Source organism: Haliaeetus albicilla, chromosome 6 (assembly GCF_947461875.1).
Source record: "Haliaeetus albicilla chromosome 6, bHalAlb1.1, whole genome shotgun sequence".
Taxonomy (NCBI): domain Eukaryota; kingdom Metazoa; phylum Chordata; class Aves; order Accipitriformes; family Accipitridae; genus Haliaeetus; species Haliaeetus albicilla.
Genome location: NC_091488.1, coordinates 27,015,492 through 27,036,097, shown reverse-complemented (window position 1 = coordinate 27,036,097; position 20,606 = coordinate 27,015,492). Strand labels below are relative to the sequence as shown.

Genomic DNA, 20,606 nt, shown 5'->3' with positions numbered 1-20,606 from the left:
GGTTACTGTCTCTAGTAGTGTACTGTCTTATCTACATTAGAAGCAATGCACTATTTACCACTACAATTTTGTCTACTCCTGCAGATTTTTTTCACCAGTAGATATTAATAGATTTCTGCCTCAGTGAAGAGCCAGTGTGCTGTAGAGGGGGTGATAGGTATTCATAAGGAAGGGAGTTTTCTTAATGGGAGAGGGGAGGGAAAGAAGATTGTACATTAGTGAAAGAGAGCAGGTAAATTGTTGGGGGGAGAGAGAATGGAGACTACAATGAGCAACACTAATAAGCATGCAAGGCTTTAGGTACTTGCATTCACAGCAGTGTTTTGTGGAGATGGCCTCTTTAGCATTATTTGTCTTTTTACTTCCTGTCCCCTGCTAATTCATTCTTGTCATTGTGAGAGCTTTTAACATAAAAGTAATGATTTTTAGCAATTCATTCTGGGCTTAATGACAGCATTAACAGGAAAATGGGGATTTTTCCGCCTGAAGTATACCAAGAAAGGCTTTTTGTCAAGGTCAGAGATGGTCTCTACTATGGCTTGATTCTGTAGGTTTATATGAGTATCCCTTTTGCAATTAATCATTGAGGATGTTTACTTAAACTAGGATGGAAGATATCTTTTTAGATCTGTTGTTTTGCTTTGGAACAATGGTTAAGTTTGTGTTTTGTTTTAGAGTTGGATTTTGGGGGATATGAGAGAGAGAGAGAGAGACTATAGTCTGTGTTGGCCCACCAAACTCCTGTGACTTCTCATGGAAGAAAGTAATCTAGTTAAGAAGTATAATTAAGTGAGGCTGAAGAACTGCAATGCTGTATTTCTTCTTTTTTTTTTTTTTTTTACAGGTGGAATTTCAAAGAATTATAAGCTGATATTTTATCAAGGTCAAGGGAAGAGAGATCTTTTATATTTAGTAAATGGGGAATAGAAAACTGTATTTCATACCTCAGATTCGTTTAGCCAGTCTTGTTTAAAGATGGGCATTATTAAGTTATAAGAAGGATCGGATGAGATACTTGATATGTGTTTACATAATATGCATACAGCACACTAAATGTACAGCTTCCTGTTTAATCATTTCCTTTATTGCTTCTAGTCATCATCACACAATATCACATTCTTAGAACTTGACCAGTGAACCTGTATGAATGTTGGTAAATGCTTGCTGAGGTAACCCATTTGATTTGGCATGTATGTAGGCGTACTCTAATAGGGGTAGAGTTCTATGGTCAAGGGATCTAAAAAACAAACAAATGAAAACCCTCTACACTCTTTTCTCAGCAGTATATTAAGTTTCCCCACTTTCAAATCACCTTTAAGGATTTAGGCACTCGAATCCCATTGAAATGCACTGGGACTTAGTACTTTGTAGAACCTTTTTATTGCCTAAATTTGTAAATTTATGATTTCAGAATAGGTCTGTGAGCACCTTTATTTGTATTTCTTTAGAAAATAGTACTTTTATTGTGATCACAAAGGCCCAGACAATGATAACAATTAGTTTAATTAGTAAGAACAGACATGTTGAGGGTCTGTTGCATTTTTAATATGAAGTGCATTTCGAGACCTTTAGAGAAGGCTATGTACTACATGAAACACTCTCTGCAGTGTATATAAAGTGTATAGAATTACAGCTTAAATGTATATGATAATGTCATTAGAAAAAAAGACTTAAATAAATGCTGTGTGGCTTTTTTCTAGTGTGAGTGCTGTAGTCTTACATGTGAAAAAAGTCTTCGTTTGATTTTTTTTTAATTTTTAATTACTTTTTTGTACCTGATTGAAACCCAGTCTTCTTTTTGACATTTTTCAAAGTAACTTAGGAACTCTTGTTTTGATTCAACATTTTATCCTATGCTATCAATTTATCTCGAAGGAAGGTCTTCTTCCATTTACAGGTTTTTAGTAGCTAAACATGTACAAAAGTTGGTGTCTATTCATGTAAATAATACAAGGTCAAAGCTGCAGTAGCTGGGCTTTAACCCAATCCCCTGTGCCTTTCTTCATCAGTTAACAGATTACTTTCTGGAGAATTACAAGTACAAACATTGAACTTTCTTGTCTCATTGATGATGCTGCATGGTCAGTTAAGAACTAATACAGCAACTAGATGAAAAATGGTCCTTTTTAAACGAGAGAAAGGCAGAGATTTTATTTTCATTCTTAAAGCTATGTATCCTGACTTATATTTAAGAAGTTTTCAGCTTTGGCTCAGACTTTTCTGTCTATTTAAATAGAAATCTGTCCTGAATAGACTTCTGCAAAGTTGTTGCTAATTCATCAGCTTTTCTTTTTTAATCAAAATGCATCTTATTCTTGTTTTTAAAAGTGGTATGGTGTCTTGATATTTTGGGAAAGCCTGTTTAACATGCCAAATATCTTTGCACAGGGAATAAAGCTACGTATCAAAGCAGTTATGAAATTGTAATGTTAACTTGTACGAACAGTTGCTTGATTGCACAATTTATAACTGTTGTTTGCTTATCACTGATAATTAAATACCAATATTAAAAGAAAAAAAAAACAAAAATGAACTCCGCATGTTTACTGTTCAGCAGTTAAGCTCTGTGAATCTGTGTTGTCAGCTCAACTGTTTCCCATGCTGGGACTTGTGATTTCTGGATATTCTGAAAAGTGCTTCTCGATCCCTTTTAGTGTCATAGCATTGACTAAATGGCACTAAAACCAGCATGGAACCACCCACCATGTGAGATAAGGGAAGATGAAAAATAAGTTTTGATAATTTTGATTAGATCCAGTACCTAACATACTGTTTTCAGGTTTCTGGTTTAGTTCTCCATTATTTATAGTAGTATTTCAGTAGCACTACCCAGATGTTAGTGGATTGGGCTGCTAGCAGTTTCCATGAATGGGTGAATAAATGCTCGCCTCTCTTCTGCAGTTGAAATAAGCACCCTGGTTAGAGTTAGGATCCAAAAAGGACTTAAATACCTGAAGTGGAACCGTGTCTGAAACTGCCATTCTGAAACCTCTATCGTCTGTTTCCTAATCACAGGGAAGCCTAAATTCTGCCAGACAAATTCCCCCTTCCCCTCCCCAATTTTCTGTGCCCTCTTTGTGCTTACTACTCTTCCTGTGGTCTTTAGGGCATTCAGTCCACTAATATGTTATGGAACTGCCTGGCTCAGACCTACCGGTTTGGGTTTCATAAACACGTCACAATTGCTTTCTTCTAAAGTTGGTGTTTTAGCTGCTTTATGTAAAATTCATGATTAGCCCTTGGAGTGGAGACTTCTCTATTTGCTGGACCTCGCTAATTGCTGATACAGTTGGGCCCCCTCATCACCTTCCTCGAATTCTTCTCAGAAAAAATATTCTTGTGTGATTTTGAAAGAAAGGCTGTAAACACCCTGAAGACACCTGAAGTCTGTGGACTGCTTGTTCCAGGTGGAAAGAAGTGACTAATTTACCATTACTAAAGTGGCAAGGCATGAAGAAACAAGAGATTTGACTTTGGCTTGGTCATGCAGTTTCACACCAAGTAGGCTAATTCTACTCCATTTTCTGCTTAGAATGTTAAAAAAAAAAATTATTTTATATTGAGTCATTTTGTCTTTCCTCTGCACTCTCTAGGGGTTATATGTACCTAATAGAAAATCTTTCTGTTTGTTTGTTTTTCTGCAAAGGCCAAGCATTTGGTGTTTACATATAGTGGTTTCACTTATGGGTATATCCAGAGAGGACATTGAGTGGCTTCTCACCACATCACTCTTAAGCAGAAAGAAGAACATATGGTTGAGTAACACACAGTCTTTGCTGAGAGCTTTCAGCTCTCCTTGAAACCCAATTCATTTTTCCCTGATGATAAGGCATGTGATTTGGGCTGAAATATTTGAGAGGCCTTTTTCTTCCCTCCTTCTAAGTGTTATACACCAGTTTCTTCATTTATTTTTCATTAGATTATAATTTTCAAAATTAATGAATTAACTCAATTGCTCTTTTGATGACAATGTTTCCCAATGATGATGGTGTTCTCTGTTGAAAGATTTAAGCAGTTGATGCAAATAGACTTCCTAGTCTTTCCCCAGTGTTTCCTTCCAAACAGTCATGAAAGTGAGCTGTTTACCACTGTCCTTATGAAGAATTAAACAGTGTTGAATCTGTCCTATGTAGCTTGACTACTTATAATTCACTTCTGTTTATAAAGTCCCGTAGCTGTTCCAGTGTGGTGTTCCTAATGCAGATATGCCAGCTTATAAATACTTGCAGCAATCATGAAATTATAGAAAAAATTAAGAGTGGAATTCCCACATAACGCATAGAGGACTGACAATTTGTGGTACAATCTCTCAAGAAAAGACCCATTCATTTTTAATAGACCTTTTTTAGCACTGCTTAGCTTTTACTTTTGAACAGAACACTGAGGGAGAATTTCCTATTTATTTAAAGTAAGGTTTTTAAATAAGGACAGATTGTCATTAAAAAATCCTTTAAACTGATATATGTGCCATAATGCCTACTAATTAGTCATATAATGGTAAATTAGAAAATAAAAAGATTGAGATTAGGGCTCTACCTGTAGAGAAGGGACAACTGATACCCGTTAATTTAAACCCCTAACCATGCATTTAATTCTCAACCTTTGCAGAGGGTGCCGGTGAGCAGCTGTGAGCCTCAAGGCCTTGTGGTTCTGTCTAATTAGTCCTACTGAAGGCTTTCAGCCTATTCAGGAAGCCTTAATTTAGGTTGAGGGGGTTTGTTTCAAATAGCTGTTTACATAAAGTGGAAAAGTCTGTATATTGGTTGCCTTTTAGTGTTCAGAAACTATGCCTTACTTATATTTATGATACTAAAAAGGTAGTATAGCCTTGAAAACCCTATTGCAGAAAAAGTCTGCTTAAAACCTTGGATAGTCCTTTGCAAGGATGAAAATGAAAAAAGCCTCTAGTTCCTTGTATCCACCTCTCAAGTCATGTTTGCTAGCCCACCTGTGCTGTAACAGAGATGGATGTAGCTACTTGAACAGCATGAGTTTCTAGTGAGATTAATGTTAGGTGTTGGCAGTAAATGTCCCAGCCTACCTTCACCTCTCAGGAGGGGTTGAGTAAGTTTTGTGTGGAGTAACTGTGGGAGGGGGGAGGGAGGGAGGCAGGGCTGGAGGTCGTGATTAAAACTACTCCACTTTGTTAAAAATGAGAGGAACACGCAAATTTAGTGAACAGGTGGCTTCCATGCATAATAGGAAGTGTTACCATAATCCTGAGTAGTAGAAAGTGATACTGGTACTTGAGATTAAATTTGTTTCTTTATATGAATACAAGTAGCTTTTTTCCTCAGCATTTCTACATCCTTGTAAAATGAAGTTTAATTTGTTAGAAGGAAAACTCTAATAATCATACCTTAGAGTTTTGCAGACTGGAGAAAAATAGCTTTCCTTTGCTGAAGGAGCATATCTAATTGAATTCTTGGTATCTAGCTGCCCATTTTTTATAGGTTGTTGCTGTTGTTTTTCCACTTGCCTCTTTGTACTTGTGAAAAGTACTCTTAACTTGTGAAACAAGCCTTGTGCGGAGAAGTAATCTCTTTTATTAGATCTACTGATAAAGTTGCAAAAAAAGATGGGATAGTATTTCTGGGTGCACAAACTCCTCTAAGGCTTATTAATTTCTGGCAAAACCTGTTTTTCTTTGCTGTTTGAACCCTGTCCCCTGTCACATACTGATTACTGCTAGAAGTAATAATAATAATAATAATAATAATGATGATTTCTTTCTCTTGTTTTCAAAGAGCTATTCTCCTTTATAATTTTGAGGTTTTGTCATCATTTGCATTTCTATGTGTAAACCACACAGACCTCTGCCTGCTTGCCTGTGGTGGTGTTGTATTATGCATTATAATCTCAGATCATACAGCTCCATTGCTCTCATTTTCACTTACTGTTTTTCTTATATTTCTTGTGCAGCTCTACAGAACTCTTGAGATCTGTTTGTCTTCCCTTGCTTGTTTCTTAAATTCATCTCTGGTACTTTTGACTGAGCTTCATGGTTATGTAGCACTGGGTCTTTCTCTTACCTCTCCCCTCTCATTTATTTTACCATTTTTGACCTCTGAATATTGATCTCTGTTTATGTATCAGCACTCTAATCCTTTCACCAGAACCCCTTATAATAGTAATTCAAAAGCTAGTTTAAACTAGCTATTAAAAAATAATTATAAATTAATTAATTAAAAATATCCATTATAAAAACACACTCCTGACTTTTTTCTTTTGATCAAATAATTATATTTCTCTAACTTTTTCCTCTTATTGTTAATAATAATCTTCACTCCCTTAAACCTTATCCTTAACAACCATAAGGTACTGCCCATCTTGAACCTTTTTTACATTCCATTATGAGCTTCAGTAAGCAGAGTCAACAGCATTTTTGTTTATCTGTAATATTCTCACATTTAGCATGCTATGTAAGGTATAAACATTGTCTTCATTAATGTTCTGGATATGTCAGAATTTGCATTTAAGGTTGAAAATTGACTAAGGTGGGCTGCATTCTTCTAGGGATTTGTTACTAATCCTTTAAAAGGCCATTTCAAATATTTGGGTTTTGTGAAGTATAAATTACTCAGACAATTATCCTTAAAATTGTGGTTCAGTACTTTTTCTTGAAGAAGTTGTTAACTTGCCCCAAACCAGTGCTATTAAATATCTTCCTTGAGTGAGCTTATCATATAGGACATCTCAAAAGCTTTGTTTTAAATGTTTAAATACATTTCAGGCTCCTGAACGCTTAGGCTATTAGCTACAGGTTTTCTGAAGAATTCACTATGAATATTCAGGAAAATAGTCTGTTAACATCTCTCTTTACCATTTCTTTTATTAGTAAAAACCTGACTTGATAAAGTATGCTTTTTCTTTTTCTCCTTTTAATTTTATATATAGAGATGTTAAATATAATTTTCGTGCTTGAAGAGTGAAGTTAGTGTCTACAGAGTGCTTTGAAACTTAGATTTTTCTGTAACTATTTCCTTTGAGTGTTTTTTTTACTCACACATTGTGTTTTAGTATAAAATGAGATAGAAACACTAAAAGCCACATTGCTAACTGCATTTTTATATATATATATATGTAGCTGTGTATATACTGTAGAATCTTCTTTTATCAAGAAGGCATGCTGTTACGTTGAGAAAATTGAGAGGATAGTTCAGCAATCTTCTAGAGATTGTAAAGTAAAAATGAAAGTCCTTTGTACTTTTCTCAGTTCCATTTATACCCATATGTTTTGTTTGGCAGAGTGTCAAACTGCTAGCTGGGGGAGTGCCGCTCATAGCAGGTACCACGGTCTGCCTTTCCCTTCGCTCTTCCTACGGGTAGCATTCAGCCTGTTGGCTGAAACATCTCCCCATGCTCAGCTATGAGATCATGGAGAAATTTCACCGAGCTGCTTGTTTGTACTTCTCCACTGTGTAAAAGGGTGATGTTTTCTACCACAATCACTTTAACATAGCTCTTACAGTGAACCAATTTTTCTTCTGTACAGATCTTTAGTATGTGGATAACTGAGAAATTTTACAGTGTGCATTGGTAGAGGAGGAGTATATGGAACTGAGCAATTCCCTGTGTGGCTTTGTTTCTTGGCGTCTTCCAGAGAGCTGTCCTCATAACATGTCTCAGAGCTCAAAGTGTGAGAACTCTGGATGCAAAGATGTAGGTGATCAAGATTACTTAAGGTTTATGTAAGAGTAAATACACGAGCCTGATTAATGGCATTTCTCTAGGCCCTGTTTTTAGGAAACTTTGTGGTAGCCACTGAATGATACCAAAGTCTTCACTGTGGTTGTATTCAAGTTGTTGTACCATTTTCACTACAGCCAGAACTAAAATCCAGTTGGGAAGGTATAGGAGCGGCAGAGATGGTGGTTGAAATTTTTTATGATTTTTCACTTGATTTTCAGCATTCATGCTCTGGGATGGGAGATCAGACCACAGATGATAATGGCAGCATTAATTCTTCATCCCTCAGAGAAAAACTCACTGCGTGATGTTCTCCTGGGCCCATACTATTGTACATTTAAGGAAGTCCTGGGATGTAGCTTTTTATGTGTAATGCCATTTATCTGCAGTGGGATTCAATGTTAGCGTTGTAAAGTTATGCTTTATGCAAAGGAGTAAGTAGAAACAATTGTAAAAGAAGAGAGCATGTGAAAGATCTCTGATTTTCAGTTTGAATTTGGAACCAAAGAAACCTTTGAAGAAACAAGAAACAAACCCAGTGGACTTTCTGGCCTGTTGAGGGACAAGAAATTCAGATACAGTCAAAGGGAAAACATTGCACAGTTGATCAGAAAAAGATGATTTTGGTGGCATTGATAGGTGGAAGTTTCTTTTAGGTGAAAGTTTGTTTGCTGTTTTGACATGTCTTTATACTGGTGAAAAATAGCAATGGAAAGATATCTTCAGTCATCATGCAGTGAATGTCATGTTGATTGCTATGCCAAGTAACTCATGGCTTTTTAGTACAAGAATGAGCTGAAATGTATTTTGAGGAGTATGCAATTAATCTGCATTTACAGGGGAAGGTACAATATTTCACAGGTTCTCTGAAAATACTGTATTGGTTCTAGCTTATTGCTGCAAACAGAATAATCTCTCACTGAGTCATTGACATGCCAGTGTCCAGCACTAGCAGTGTTCTTATAAGTTCAACAGATGTTTAATTTCTAAACCAGTGGGATCATAGTTCCTTTTTCTCCTCCTCTCGGGAGGAGGTATTTATTGCTTTCCCCTCAGAGCATGTTATCTTTTATGCTTTTCATACTCATTTACTTAGCTTCATATTTGAATAAAAGTGTGTTTTGGAAAGAGGGTAGGGATAGACTGCTTTTAAATAAGTCGTTATTTGATTTTATCTTTTTTAAACTATTAATTATAAAATATTTTAATTTATACTGATCCATACATTTTATGTAATTGTAAACAACTCATTGAAAATAGTTTTTAATTTGGATTTAAGTTTCCATTCTTCCTTATGCAGCTAAAATATGAGTATTGTGTTACTGCAGTAATAAATTGTAACTGAAATTACCTGGCGTTTTTGTAATTGTCCAAACTTAATGTTGTACAAAAAGTCAAATTGATTTAAATGGAGTGAAAGGAAGCTGTTTTAATACAAATTTTTAACACATTAAAATGACAACAGAAATAAGGATACTGAACTACTTAATAGTAATACCTTTTAATTCCATTGTTAATCTTTTCTAAGTTATGAGCTCTGAATAATTAAATTCAAACTTATTCCTGAGCTGACATAACCCTCCTATTAATACCTAACATTCGGATTCATGAGGGCAGTTTTGATATTTCATTCACCCTTGCATCTGAAACAAATTTATAATTGTCTTAAAAAGTAGGAATTTGGATAGGTGTTTTGGATCCTCATATTTCTCTTCAAATCTATTTTGGAAACAAGAATAAATGGCAATATCACTTGTGTGAGATGCACCAAAATTGGCACAGGCATAAGGCTAGGACTGCTGTTGACTGTGGTGGTGTAATACTGGGCTTCTGTTGCAGAGTTGAGGAGTGTTGCCTGATTACAGCTGAGAAGAGAAAACCTTTTGCCCTATTGAGAATTGCTGTTTCTCTAGCTTCCCAATAGCCCAGTGGAAATGAGGATCCTTTTTCCCTTCTCTCAGCATCTCTCAGACATTTGAACATGCAGTTGATCAATATCAGATTCAGTCTCACACTGAATCTGGAATTGGAAATTAATTAGAAGTTGGTATTCCTTAGCACAGTAGGAGGTGGCTTTGAAAAGTCTGGAAAAACGTGGGGGCAAACCATCTGACGTAATATGAAGATAATATATTACATTTGTTTTCATGACTAAATGATTTTAAAAAAGAACAACCCAAAAAGCAGGCACGTCTTTAGATATTTTTTTATGAATTAGTATGATCATCCAGATGGATACTTTGTTTTATTTGTTTGTCCCCATAGATAAAACTGTGGAGTAAAATAGCCTAGTGTGCTGTAATCATTTCACAAATAGGTGAAATCTTTGACACTGATGATAGACAGACCTCAAGGTGAAGTACAGTTTTTCTGCATCACTATGTCAGACATCTGAATTATCAACACAGAATATATATTAAAATAAATTATGTATTATGGATTATGTCAGTATATTAATAGAATAATACTTTATATGATGTATCTATATAATTTTGAGTCCTAGGCATTTTCACTAAATTGGCAGTTCCTTTGGTTCCTTCAGTGCAGCTCTGAGTCCTACTTTGGTTTTGGTGCACTATCATTGTTTTTCTCCAAGTTCTGTTTTCCTGTCCCAAATGGCAAACCAGTGGTTCACAGCCAATGAGATACTCTTCCTGTCTGGTGTAAAACATGATTGAGGACAAGGTTTGAAGATGGAGAGGAGAGCCTGACTGTCTCTTGTTGCCTGATCCTCTCTCCCTCCCTCACTGCTCAATAGAAAAGCAAACCCTGGAAATGGCAATTCTCATGTGACTCACACCAATTCTGTCCCCACACCTTCCCATTTACTGTGTCTGTTTTTTCTTCTCAGGTGTGCCAGTGAAGCTGCTAACAATAGATCAGAGCTCTCAGGCCTTCCTTTGTAGGGAACAAGATGTGTCAGGGAAGAAAAAGGCAGCAGTGATTGCTCTGAGCTGTCCCAGATCTTCCTACCATGTCCCAACTCCTCTGTTTAACCAGCGATCATTTCTAGTATCTTTTCAGCTCTGTTATCCACAAAATTATCCAATTATCATCAAATCCTATCACTTTAGTATAGTTCAAGTATCTGTTTCCCTAGTGGTCTGCCAGTCAGTCTTTACTTTGGCTCTACCTAATATATACAGCCTTTTCATAATCCTTTGCCACCTCTTTTTCCCCAGCCATGCTTTTTACACTCTTGACTGCCATTCCAGGGTCTGTGCAGAATTCACTATGTCACAGTCTTCTCTGTGTTCCCCCTGTACGTGCCTGACCCCATTGCTTCACTCATCCTGCAATTTAGCATGATCATCTCCAGGCAGTTTGTCATTGCCAGGTTGTCACATCCAAATCGCCAAAGATGAGTGTGCCTTCAGATGCATCTCAGCCGTTCTCTGTCTTGTTGTTGTGCACTTCTTCTCAATATCATCCCAGTGTAGAAAATATCTCCCAGCATTACTCCAGCCATTTCAAAGACAAAATGAGTAATGAAGTAGGCTTTATTACCATTGTGTTTTGTTTTGTTTTTTTTCTTGAATATAGTGTGATTGCTCACTGGGTCATAGTTGGTTTTGCATTATTCATGAAAATATTCTGTAATTTCATTAATGTTTTCTTTAAGGGAAAAAGCTATTCCCAACTTAGCAATTTGGTGTGGGATATTGTAATTTTTATTGGTGAGGTTTGGTTTCAAAAGTCGTTTGAAAAGTGGATACTGCTATCTCAGGCTATTCCAGTATCCACTGAAGTCAGGTGAGATAAATACCTTACCAGAAAGCAGAACTGAGGGAAAGAAAAAATAAAACTCAACACTTTCTTACACTGGGAACGTTACCTACTGCCTGAGGTTTTATGTAAATGTCAGCATCTCACATAGCTCAATATAAATATTATTATTTTAAATTTATATTCTAGCTAATTTAATGAATAACCAGGTCAGGTCTTATTTATGCTAACTGCTGGACAAACCAGTAGCATGTGTTCATGTAACAAAGATTGACTGTAAAGCTATGTCTCTTGAAAATAAACGGTTTGTTCAAGAGCACTTTTGAAGAGTTGTATTTAATTTGGGGTTAAGAAACTAAAGCATGACTCTAACTGCTGCTGCTTTCAGCTTCTTTGTTAAAAGTGATTATTTCAGAGAGCTAGTCTCTCAGCATCTCCTGGGAAATATATCTTTAGGTATTAAAACAAAGACTCAGTGTTAATATCTGTGCAGTACAGTAACTGCCAATATTTTTTTTTTTCCATTCCCACCAGGCAGAGTATTTAAATAACTATAAGATGCTGTACATCTTTCCAGAAGTTTTTTTGCCTAAAAATTTATGGCTTTTTCTGACCTAATCATGTATGTCCAGAATTACTGCAGAATAAGGAACAGAGACAAACTGTTTAAGCCAATGTGATGTATTAATGTTTTTTTATTTTTCTCCCTTGTTTATTTAGCTTATTGCTATAATACTTCTAACTCCTGTTCAGTTGTCCAGGGCATGAGTATTGTGTAAATTGAATGTCTATAGCTTCCAACATTTGGGTTACATCTTCTCCCACTATAAGAGCCAGGCACAAGATCAGTCTGGATTTAAGGCATTTTTTAGTACAGGTCTCATTTAATCTCTTGTTTCAGAGAGACAGACAGACGTGTCTTAAAACTCCAGGCTCTCTGTGGTTATTCTAGGTTTTTTCCAGTCATAAGTGTACAGTAAATTATTGGTTTCTGACATCTCCTGGTAGTGTGGTAGCCATGACAGAAACGTAATTCCAATTCATGGTGTCTTAGCAACATAAAATACTTCAAGGTTATCTTTTGAAGTGGGGAAAATGTTTTGTGGGTGCCTACAACTTAAGTTTAAAAGCCATGGCCCACAAAATTTCTTTTTATATTTTATAATCAGACTTTGTATTTAAAGTACAACTTGCTTTACCCAGAAATACCCCTTAGTAACAAATAATGGAAAAGAATGTTTATTAATAATTTCATCTCTCATTAGCAGCAGGAACTCCAACAGCAATTAAAGGAGGGAAGCAAAAAAATTCCTTGACATAATGGTGTAAACTGAAAAAAGAACAACTTCTTTTTCAGGGAATATTGCAGTGGTTTCATAGTAGGAATGATCAGTTAGTGTTTGGTGCTTTTCTTTTTAGTTACATCTTGCTCACCTGTTTTCCATTGTGTGCTTAGAAAAAGAAATGGAGATGTTGCTCTTCTTTGGAAACACATAGGGGAATTGCAGGTTCTATTGATCTGAAGTGAGAGCCTTGCTTGTCACATTTTATGGTATCTAAGTTATTGGAAAGAACTGGACCTATTCCCAGATCAGTATTTGGAACCATTAAACACATCTTAAATGCATTTCAGTAAACCTGTAGTCCTGGGTGGGCATTAATCAACTGATGTAACAGTGCTGTATGTTCCAAATATTCATTTTTCTCCTTAGTGTATAAATACTGGCTCACTTACAGGACTGTAACACCTCCATCGTCTGACATTTTTGTTCATAAAGGTGGCATCCTTTTAAAGTAGTTACGGAAATGTTCACAGTTATGACTGTGCAAAGTAATGGCAGGAATTAGGTAAAAAGTATAACTTTATTTTTTTCTAGACTATATGTTCAACAGTTAGAGGTGAACGGCTGTTGTAAATAAAACTCTCTATGCAAAGACCTACTTTCTGAGTCCAAAGTGATACAATGACCAATGCTTTTCTCAAAACAGTGTTTCAGAATTATCAGTTAAATTTAGTTTTGGCTCTTGGGCTTTATGCCAAAGTAGAATTTAAAAAAAATTAAATTTCTGTTCTTACGCAGTTTACTGTTTTGGGAAAATCCAAATAGGCACAGCATTACTAGTTTCATTAATTACTTCATGTCTTTGGTTATGGAGGGAAGACTGCAGCACCTGTAAAGGAATTTTCAAAATAGTTGCTTTTTAATATGCACTATTCTTGCAGGCTACAGGAAATCAGATGTTTTATTTAGGCTGAACAAGGGTAGTATACAAAGAATAGGAATATTCAAAAATTGGAGAAGTTGAGAGAAAGTAAGTGAATGGGTAAGATCTCTGTGGGTCTTCCTTGTTCTGCTTTTCCTTGAAAATTATTTGTTGTCTGTGAGAACAGGTAAACCCAATACATTAGGTTAGCTGCATGTTTTGGGGCAGAAAAGCCACTTTCAGAAAAATACTTCGATTTTTTTTTTCCTTTTAGTTATTTTTCCCCCTGTAACACTATGTGACATTACTTTGCAGTGTGTGTTTGAAATAGCATTCAAGTCTTCTTGCCTCTTAAGTGTGTATGGTTTGGGTTTTCCATGTTCAGAAAGGATGAACTCAAACCAGATTTAAGACAAGGAAAAGGTTGAGCGCATGTTACGGGGGAAAAACCAGATGAGATTAGTTTGTTGACTTCTAACAGCAACAAGAACACAAAATCCAAGAAGATAGTAAAAAAGGAAGAGGTTGCAATCTGCGTGTCAAAGGGATAAAATCCCAAGAAGTGTGTGGAGAGCTCTGAATTAAAGGGCAACTCAAGCACAGGAAGAATGAGGCATTTACTATTCAGGGATATGTTTAACCTGAGGATTAAAGAGAGGTTTCTAACCACTAGAGCAAAAGAGTTACAGAACATCTTTCCAGTCAGCATAAAAAAAACCACAAAAAAATATCCCCCACTTTCTCTAAGGTTTCTGAAAGTGTTTAAGTTGTATGTAGTAGAGACACTGGGGAATTGGGAATGCTTTTATGTTCTGATGAAATATAATTGTTTGCAAGAATCACCCAACACTGATTTTAAACCTGTGGTTTGGTTTTGTTAGAATTTTACTAATAACTTGGATAGCAATTAGGCCTGTTACTCAGCTCTTACGTTACAGTGTAAAGCGTTTCAGTAAAAGAAAAGAGAGGAAATCTTGTGCTTTGAAAATCAGTGTTAAATGCTGTACTTGTGAAATGGAAAAGAAATGGAGCCAAGAGTACACTGGCTTTCTGGCACTTGGCTAAAGACACACTCTGTAATGCAGCATTTTTATAGGACATGGGATAAAATACTATTTAGATATATAGACCTTGGGAAATCAGGTTTTCCATATCCATCTGAGCTGAAGTTTAGATTGACGGTAGATATGGTCTTGATTTTTAACTGTCTTAAGCTGCATGGCTCAAGTTTGAGGCACTTGGTTCCAGTAGCACGGAACTTTTTTGTTTTCCCCCTAAAGGAGAACAGCCCATTGTTTGTACCCCTGATACCAGCAACTTTCTAATTTAAAGACATTCTCTGCTATTTTTCAATACATTATTTTTGTATATGCTACCAACAGGAAGTTTTAAGGTGGGAATAAAGGTAAATCTTGCCCCTATGAGTTTAATATTCATCTAATGCTAACTTTCTTTGAATCTTCACATCTGTTTATTTCAGTGTTTGAATTCTTGTAAAAATAGTTGTGGCATAGTCCAAGAAACTGGAAACATGATTTCACATAATTGTTCTTTTAAGTAGCAGCATGAAACAATTAGTATGGTATAGTTTAATTGGTAGCATCCTGTTGACTTTTTATGAAGGACTTGAATTATAATAAAAGCAGAGAACACAAGTTGGTTAATTCCTATAACCCAGTGCTGTCATCTTTGGGGGAAAGAAAAAGCAGCTCTGTTGTATATTTAATGGCAGATCCAGTGTGTAATAGGTGTTCTGCTTCTATTTTTTTTACCAAACATGCCCTTGGGAAGGATTTTTGACAGGAAAATTACAGGATTGGTGCCCACTGTAAGATTTATGTTGATAATTGAAGCTGCTGCTTCTCAATAAAACATAAATGCAGCTTAAATAACTAGGCTAAAAGGAAAGAAAGATTTTAAAAGTAAAAATGTGTAGATACATAGAAAGATTGTAACTTGGTTGTCAAGGCCATCATATTCCTCAGGCAGTTGTCACTAAATCTGTTGTTAATTCTTACTATGTGCCAGTCAACTACTCATGCAACTTTTGTTCCTTTCTGCTTTAAGCAGTTTGAAGAAATTTTCTAGAGAAATGTTGCTTTATAAAATATTAGGATAAAAAAAAAATTAATGGACATTTCTCTTATTCCAACTCCTCTAATGTTACCCTGCTAAGAAATTCAAAAAGTATATGAGCATTCCTGGAGTTTCCTGAGGACTTCTTTCCCCCTAAGAGTTTTGAGTGTCAGTTTTCAAGAAAGTTTAGAGGTCAGTCTTTAAGCTTTCATTCTGTACAGTACCTGAAGTTAGTGTACAGTCACTTGAATGTCAGTATGGAAAGTATGCATTACAGTATGTCCAAACCTGGTATTTCATTTATTTGTGGTGTGGGCCAGGCTGAGAGAAACAATAGGAGGCTTGTACTATATTGTGTGCTGGTTGGCTAGGATTATCTCTGAAAAAACAAACGTGATGCATACTAGCATGTGCACAAACTTTGTTTTCTAAAACAGTTCTTAGCTCTATTTAAACATTTTACATTGAACTTGGCTTTTTATATTTCCGGAGTGACTTATAACGATTGATTTTAGCTTTCTAATCCTTTGTTTCTGTGCCTTTCCTTGTGAGTTATACAAGTGAGTAAAAGTATAAACAAAATAAGGTTTTTATCCTTGTTTAGGCATTTTTGCCTTGGAAAGAGATCTAAAATCGGTCACCCCAATTGTGAGGGCAGCATTATTGCATGAGGGGCTTTTCACAAAAGCTGTGTGAAAGTTCAGGATAAGTAGACACAAATATAGTTTGCAATGACTGAGATGTGCTCTCAGGGCAAACAGAAGTGAATTAGAGGGTATTTTAGCTACTGCAAAAGAGCAGTGCTGGTTGGCACAATTTTCTTTTCTTGTACTTTTAGCTCTCCTCTCACGGGATTTGGCCTGTGCCCTGCCTCTAGGAGGTGCAGCTCAAAATCTCAGAGTGATACACAGGGCTGGGCTGCACAGTGGTGTGTAGCCAGCAAAAGGATTCAGGAATTTCCTGGCTTCTGTTCTGTCTGCCCGTACTTTAGTTTTCATGTTTCAGGTTGTTCTTGAAGGTAAAAGTAAATGTCAAATATAATTACTTGTTTGCTTTAGGTACTACAAAATCTTGCAATATTACAAATATCCAAACCAAAATCCGCAAATTAGATAAAAGATAAAATATTTCTTATAATTTAGGTATATAGTCCTAAGTACAGTACTACTTATATTATCTTTCCTCAAAGTACTAAAGAGTAGGTTTATTGCTGTTTGAGTTATTTTGTATTTAATGATCAGTAATGTTCGTATAAAACTCTTTTCTTTTACTGCATACAGAATACAAACCTATTTCAATGTAGTCAAGCCATATTGCCAGAGATTTGGGAATGTGTGGTTAGTGCTAGCTGATTAGTGTAACATTTAATTTGCATTGATTATCTTGAGGTGAAAGAAATGTGAAATAAAATTCAGATGAAAATCCTACATTTTAGAATATTTTAATTTATATTTTATATATATATATATGAAATATATATTATACACACACATATAGTATGTATTGAAAACAGAGCTGTCTCTGGGACTCTCTGTTCCTTGTCTCCTTCCCTTTTTCCATATCATTTATGGTCTATTAACCTGCAGTGAATAGATCTTGTATTTCTTTCTGGTGCTTCATAGCTGTTCAAAACCCATGTTATCAATGTTAATAAAGAATCCTAACATCTAAAATTTTAACAATCAGGAATTAATGACTCAAGAGACTAATTTTATCCATGACAAAGTTGTGTATCAAGAAAGAGAGAAATAAGGAAAATGGTAATTTGAAATTGAGTCAACAGTTTAAAACCCTGAAAGTTTTGGTAGCTGCTTATTCCTAATTTGGAATTCTTGGGCACCCAGTTGGTTGCCATGTTCTTCTGTGGTATATATCTGTGCAGACTATTATAGGTTTTTTCATGCAAATTGTCAGCTTGCAGTTTGGATTGGTTTGAAATTGAATACTTTTCTAGAAGAGTATCTTATTTGCTTGTAACTTTTATCCCTGATACTGTTGTCTCGTGTTGTATCAGAGTTCTAGACTGGAGACAGTAAGAATTTTTATGATGTAAAACACTCTAATTTTCCCTGACACAAGAGGTCTAAGAAGTACTCAGGCACTCCATGCATTTGTGCCTCTGTGGTACTGCTTAACAAGTGACTAGGAAGAGCTGATAGTGCAAGTAAAACAAAGCAGCTTTGTGGGTGCTGGAGATGTTAGACTTACTCTGCAGACATTGCATGAATTAATGGGCTTTCCAAAAGGCTGAATGATGTTGACTATGACTTTGTGTTATGAGTTACAGCAGTACCAGTTTTGCTGGTAGAGGTGGTCTGATGTCTGTAGAGTATCTGTAGGACTAGTTTTTCATAACTACGTATACAAATGCATGTATGTATAAATTTATATAGATGAACAGATCAATATAAAAATGGATGTGATTTAGGAGCATGGCAGTTTAGTTCACTAATACACGTGGCCTTTTAAAAAAATGGTTTTGAATGTATTCACTTGGGAGAACCTTGCACACAATGAAGTGCATTAAGGGTTTTTTTTTCACTTTAAGATGATGTTAAATAGGTGTTCATATTAAATCCTGTTCTATGGGCTAATGGTTAAGTAGTTTTATTGCAAAACACAGTGACTGTACCTGGCAACAATCTCCTAAGCTAACTTTGCCGTTTTATCTTGCAGGCTCCCGTCTTCGGCAAGAAGATTTCCCACCTCGAATTGTCGAACACCCTTCTGATCTAATTGTTTCCAAAGGAGAACCGGCAACTTTAAACTGTAAAGCAGAAGGAAGGCCGACCCCCACCATTGAGTGGTACAAGGGAGGGGAAAGAGTAGAAACGGACAAGGATGATCCGCGCTCCCACCGCATGCTGCTGCCTAGCGGATCTTTATTTTTCTTACGCATAGTCCATGGGCGCAAGAGTAGGCCAGATGAAGGGGTCTATGTCTGTGTGGCGAGGAATTACCTTGGGGAAGCTGTAAGTCATAATGCATCGCTGGAGGTGGCAAGTAAGTGTATCTTTTTTTTTCACTCTTTGGTGACAGCTGCTTGCTTGATGTTATCTGAAGATAAAAAAAAAAAAAAGTGTGAGCTGCCTCTGAGGCATTTACTTAGAAGCAATGAAGGAATTATATGGTTAATTATTATTATTATTACAGAGATAGGAAAACAGAAAAATAGTCAGAAGAGGTATCATATCACTTTAGAAATTTAGACATTTCTGTGCGTTCTCACTACTTTTATGCTTCCGTGCAATTATGATTACTTACTGTTTGTTAGATTTTGTATACTTAATTTCAATTTATAGATTTTTTTTTTTTTTTTTTTGTCTCCAGATAACCATGCAAAATTCAATGTGTAACAGGAGGCAGGATAGCCAGGATTTGATCTAATAGGGTACATTTGAAATTGTTGTTGCACAAACACTAGAAAAAATAATGGCAGATTAAGAAACACTTTTTTTTTTTTTCCTGTAAAAGAAGTTGCCCACAAATTATATCTCTATTTCGAAGTATTTGGCCAATGGAAGGAGCAGTCAAGTATGTTCATATCACTTTGTAATGCTTATCTCTTCCTGTGTACCCTTTAAACTGTACTTATTTTAGAGGAAGAGAACGTACATGAAAGCATTTTAAGCATTCATATCGAGGGCCAAGTGTAGGTCAAAAAATATCAATTTTTGGGTACTGAAGTATGAGAGGAAACCTTGCAATTCAAAAGTTAGGTATCTATTTTAAGTTGCTTTTACAGGTTTCCTTTGTAATCTGTAGCAATTCATCTGGTGTCGCGTTGAAGAGCTAGCATAGAACTGTGTGAGTCGCTCTCTGAAAACACTGATCTCTCTGTTGACTAAATTCATGTTGTTAACTAGCTCTGATGAGGCTTCTAACTTTTAGATAGATAAGTTAAATGCCACTGTTGGTATATAACTGTAGAAGAAGGGCAAGATTTTCACAACTCTCACAGAAGGGAAAGGAAGTAAGCTATGAATTTGTGCATTTACGTGACCCCTTTGCCTAGTCTCGCTCACATTCACAGACAATCCCAAGGACTTTCATAATTCTTACACCAGAAGGATCTTGAGCATCACATATAATACAGTAAATACACATGGTTAAGAACTATGACTGTACTGTTTCTTTGTTATTGCTTTTAGTGATAAAAATAATCAGTGTCTGGCTAGCTGGAAGTGGGCTTATCCAGCAAACGTATAACCTGCTAAAATAATCTGTTGATTGGTTACTCCCAAATGTTATATCCAGTATCTTGTAGGTGTAATTTTGAGTGGGTGTTAATGTTTAAGAGACATTGATATTTATCTAATTTCTGCTGTTTACTTTATAACACTGCTCATTGATTCTTAAAATGTGTTTTAATGTTCTGACCATGCAGCAAAGCAGCATGGACAGTTGTGCTTATTTCAAGTTCTCGTGGTTTGTGATGTACCTTGAAGTAACGTTTGACATGCATGTAGTGTTTCTGTGTCTTCCATAATTTTTCATCAGAATCCAGAAACATGAGGTAGGCTTCAGTGGTTAGTACACTATGGCAGACGTCAATTCAACTGGTACATAGTTGCTCAATATGTGAGTCACCCCTGCCTCAAGTCATCTTCATGTGATTCTAGTAGAGTCTAGCTGACAGGGTCTGAATGCTAAACATTGGTATTGCCACAAATGTTTTTTTAAGAGCCTCTGCCAATACTTAGATAAAAAAATGAAGGATTAGTATCTTCTTAAAGGGGTTCAAATGTACACCACCTAACAATAGTATAGCATTAAACTGTTAATCCAGCTCAAAATTGCCCTCATACTGAGGGCTAGTGTCAGAAAAGAAACACCAACAATGCTATAAGGGGAAAAAAAAAAAAATCATGATCTGTATTTGGAAATAAGATTTGTAGGTGTAATGGTAT

General features: G+C 35.9%; 1 protein-coding gene across 8 annotated transcripts in view; it reads left to right on the top strand.

Moving 5' to 3' along the window:
- Positions 1 to 20,606, top strand: part of ROBO1 (roundabout guidance receptor 1) — a 659,452-nt gene that overhangs the window by 363,838 nt on the left and 275,008 nt on the right. For all 8 annotated transcript variants that reach the window (XM_069785380.1, XM_069785378.1, XM_069785384.1 and 5 more), the window contains exon 2: positions 18,373 to 18,699. In XM_069785380.1, coding sequence (XP_069641481.1) covers positions 18,373 to 18,699 — 327 coding nt within the window. The remainder of the gene's footprint in view (positions 1 to 18,372; positions 18,700 to 20,606) is intronic.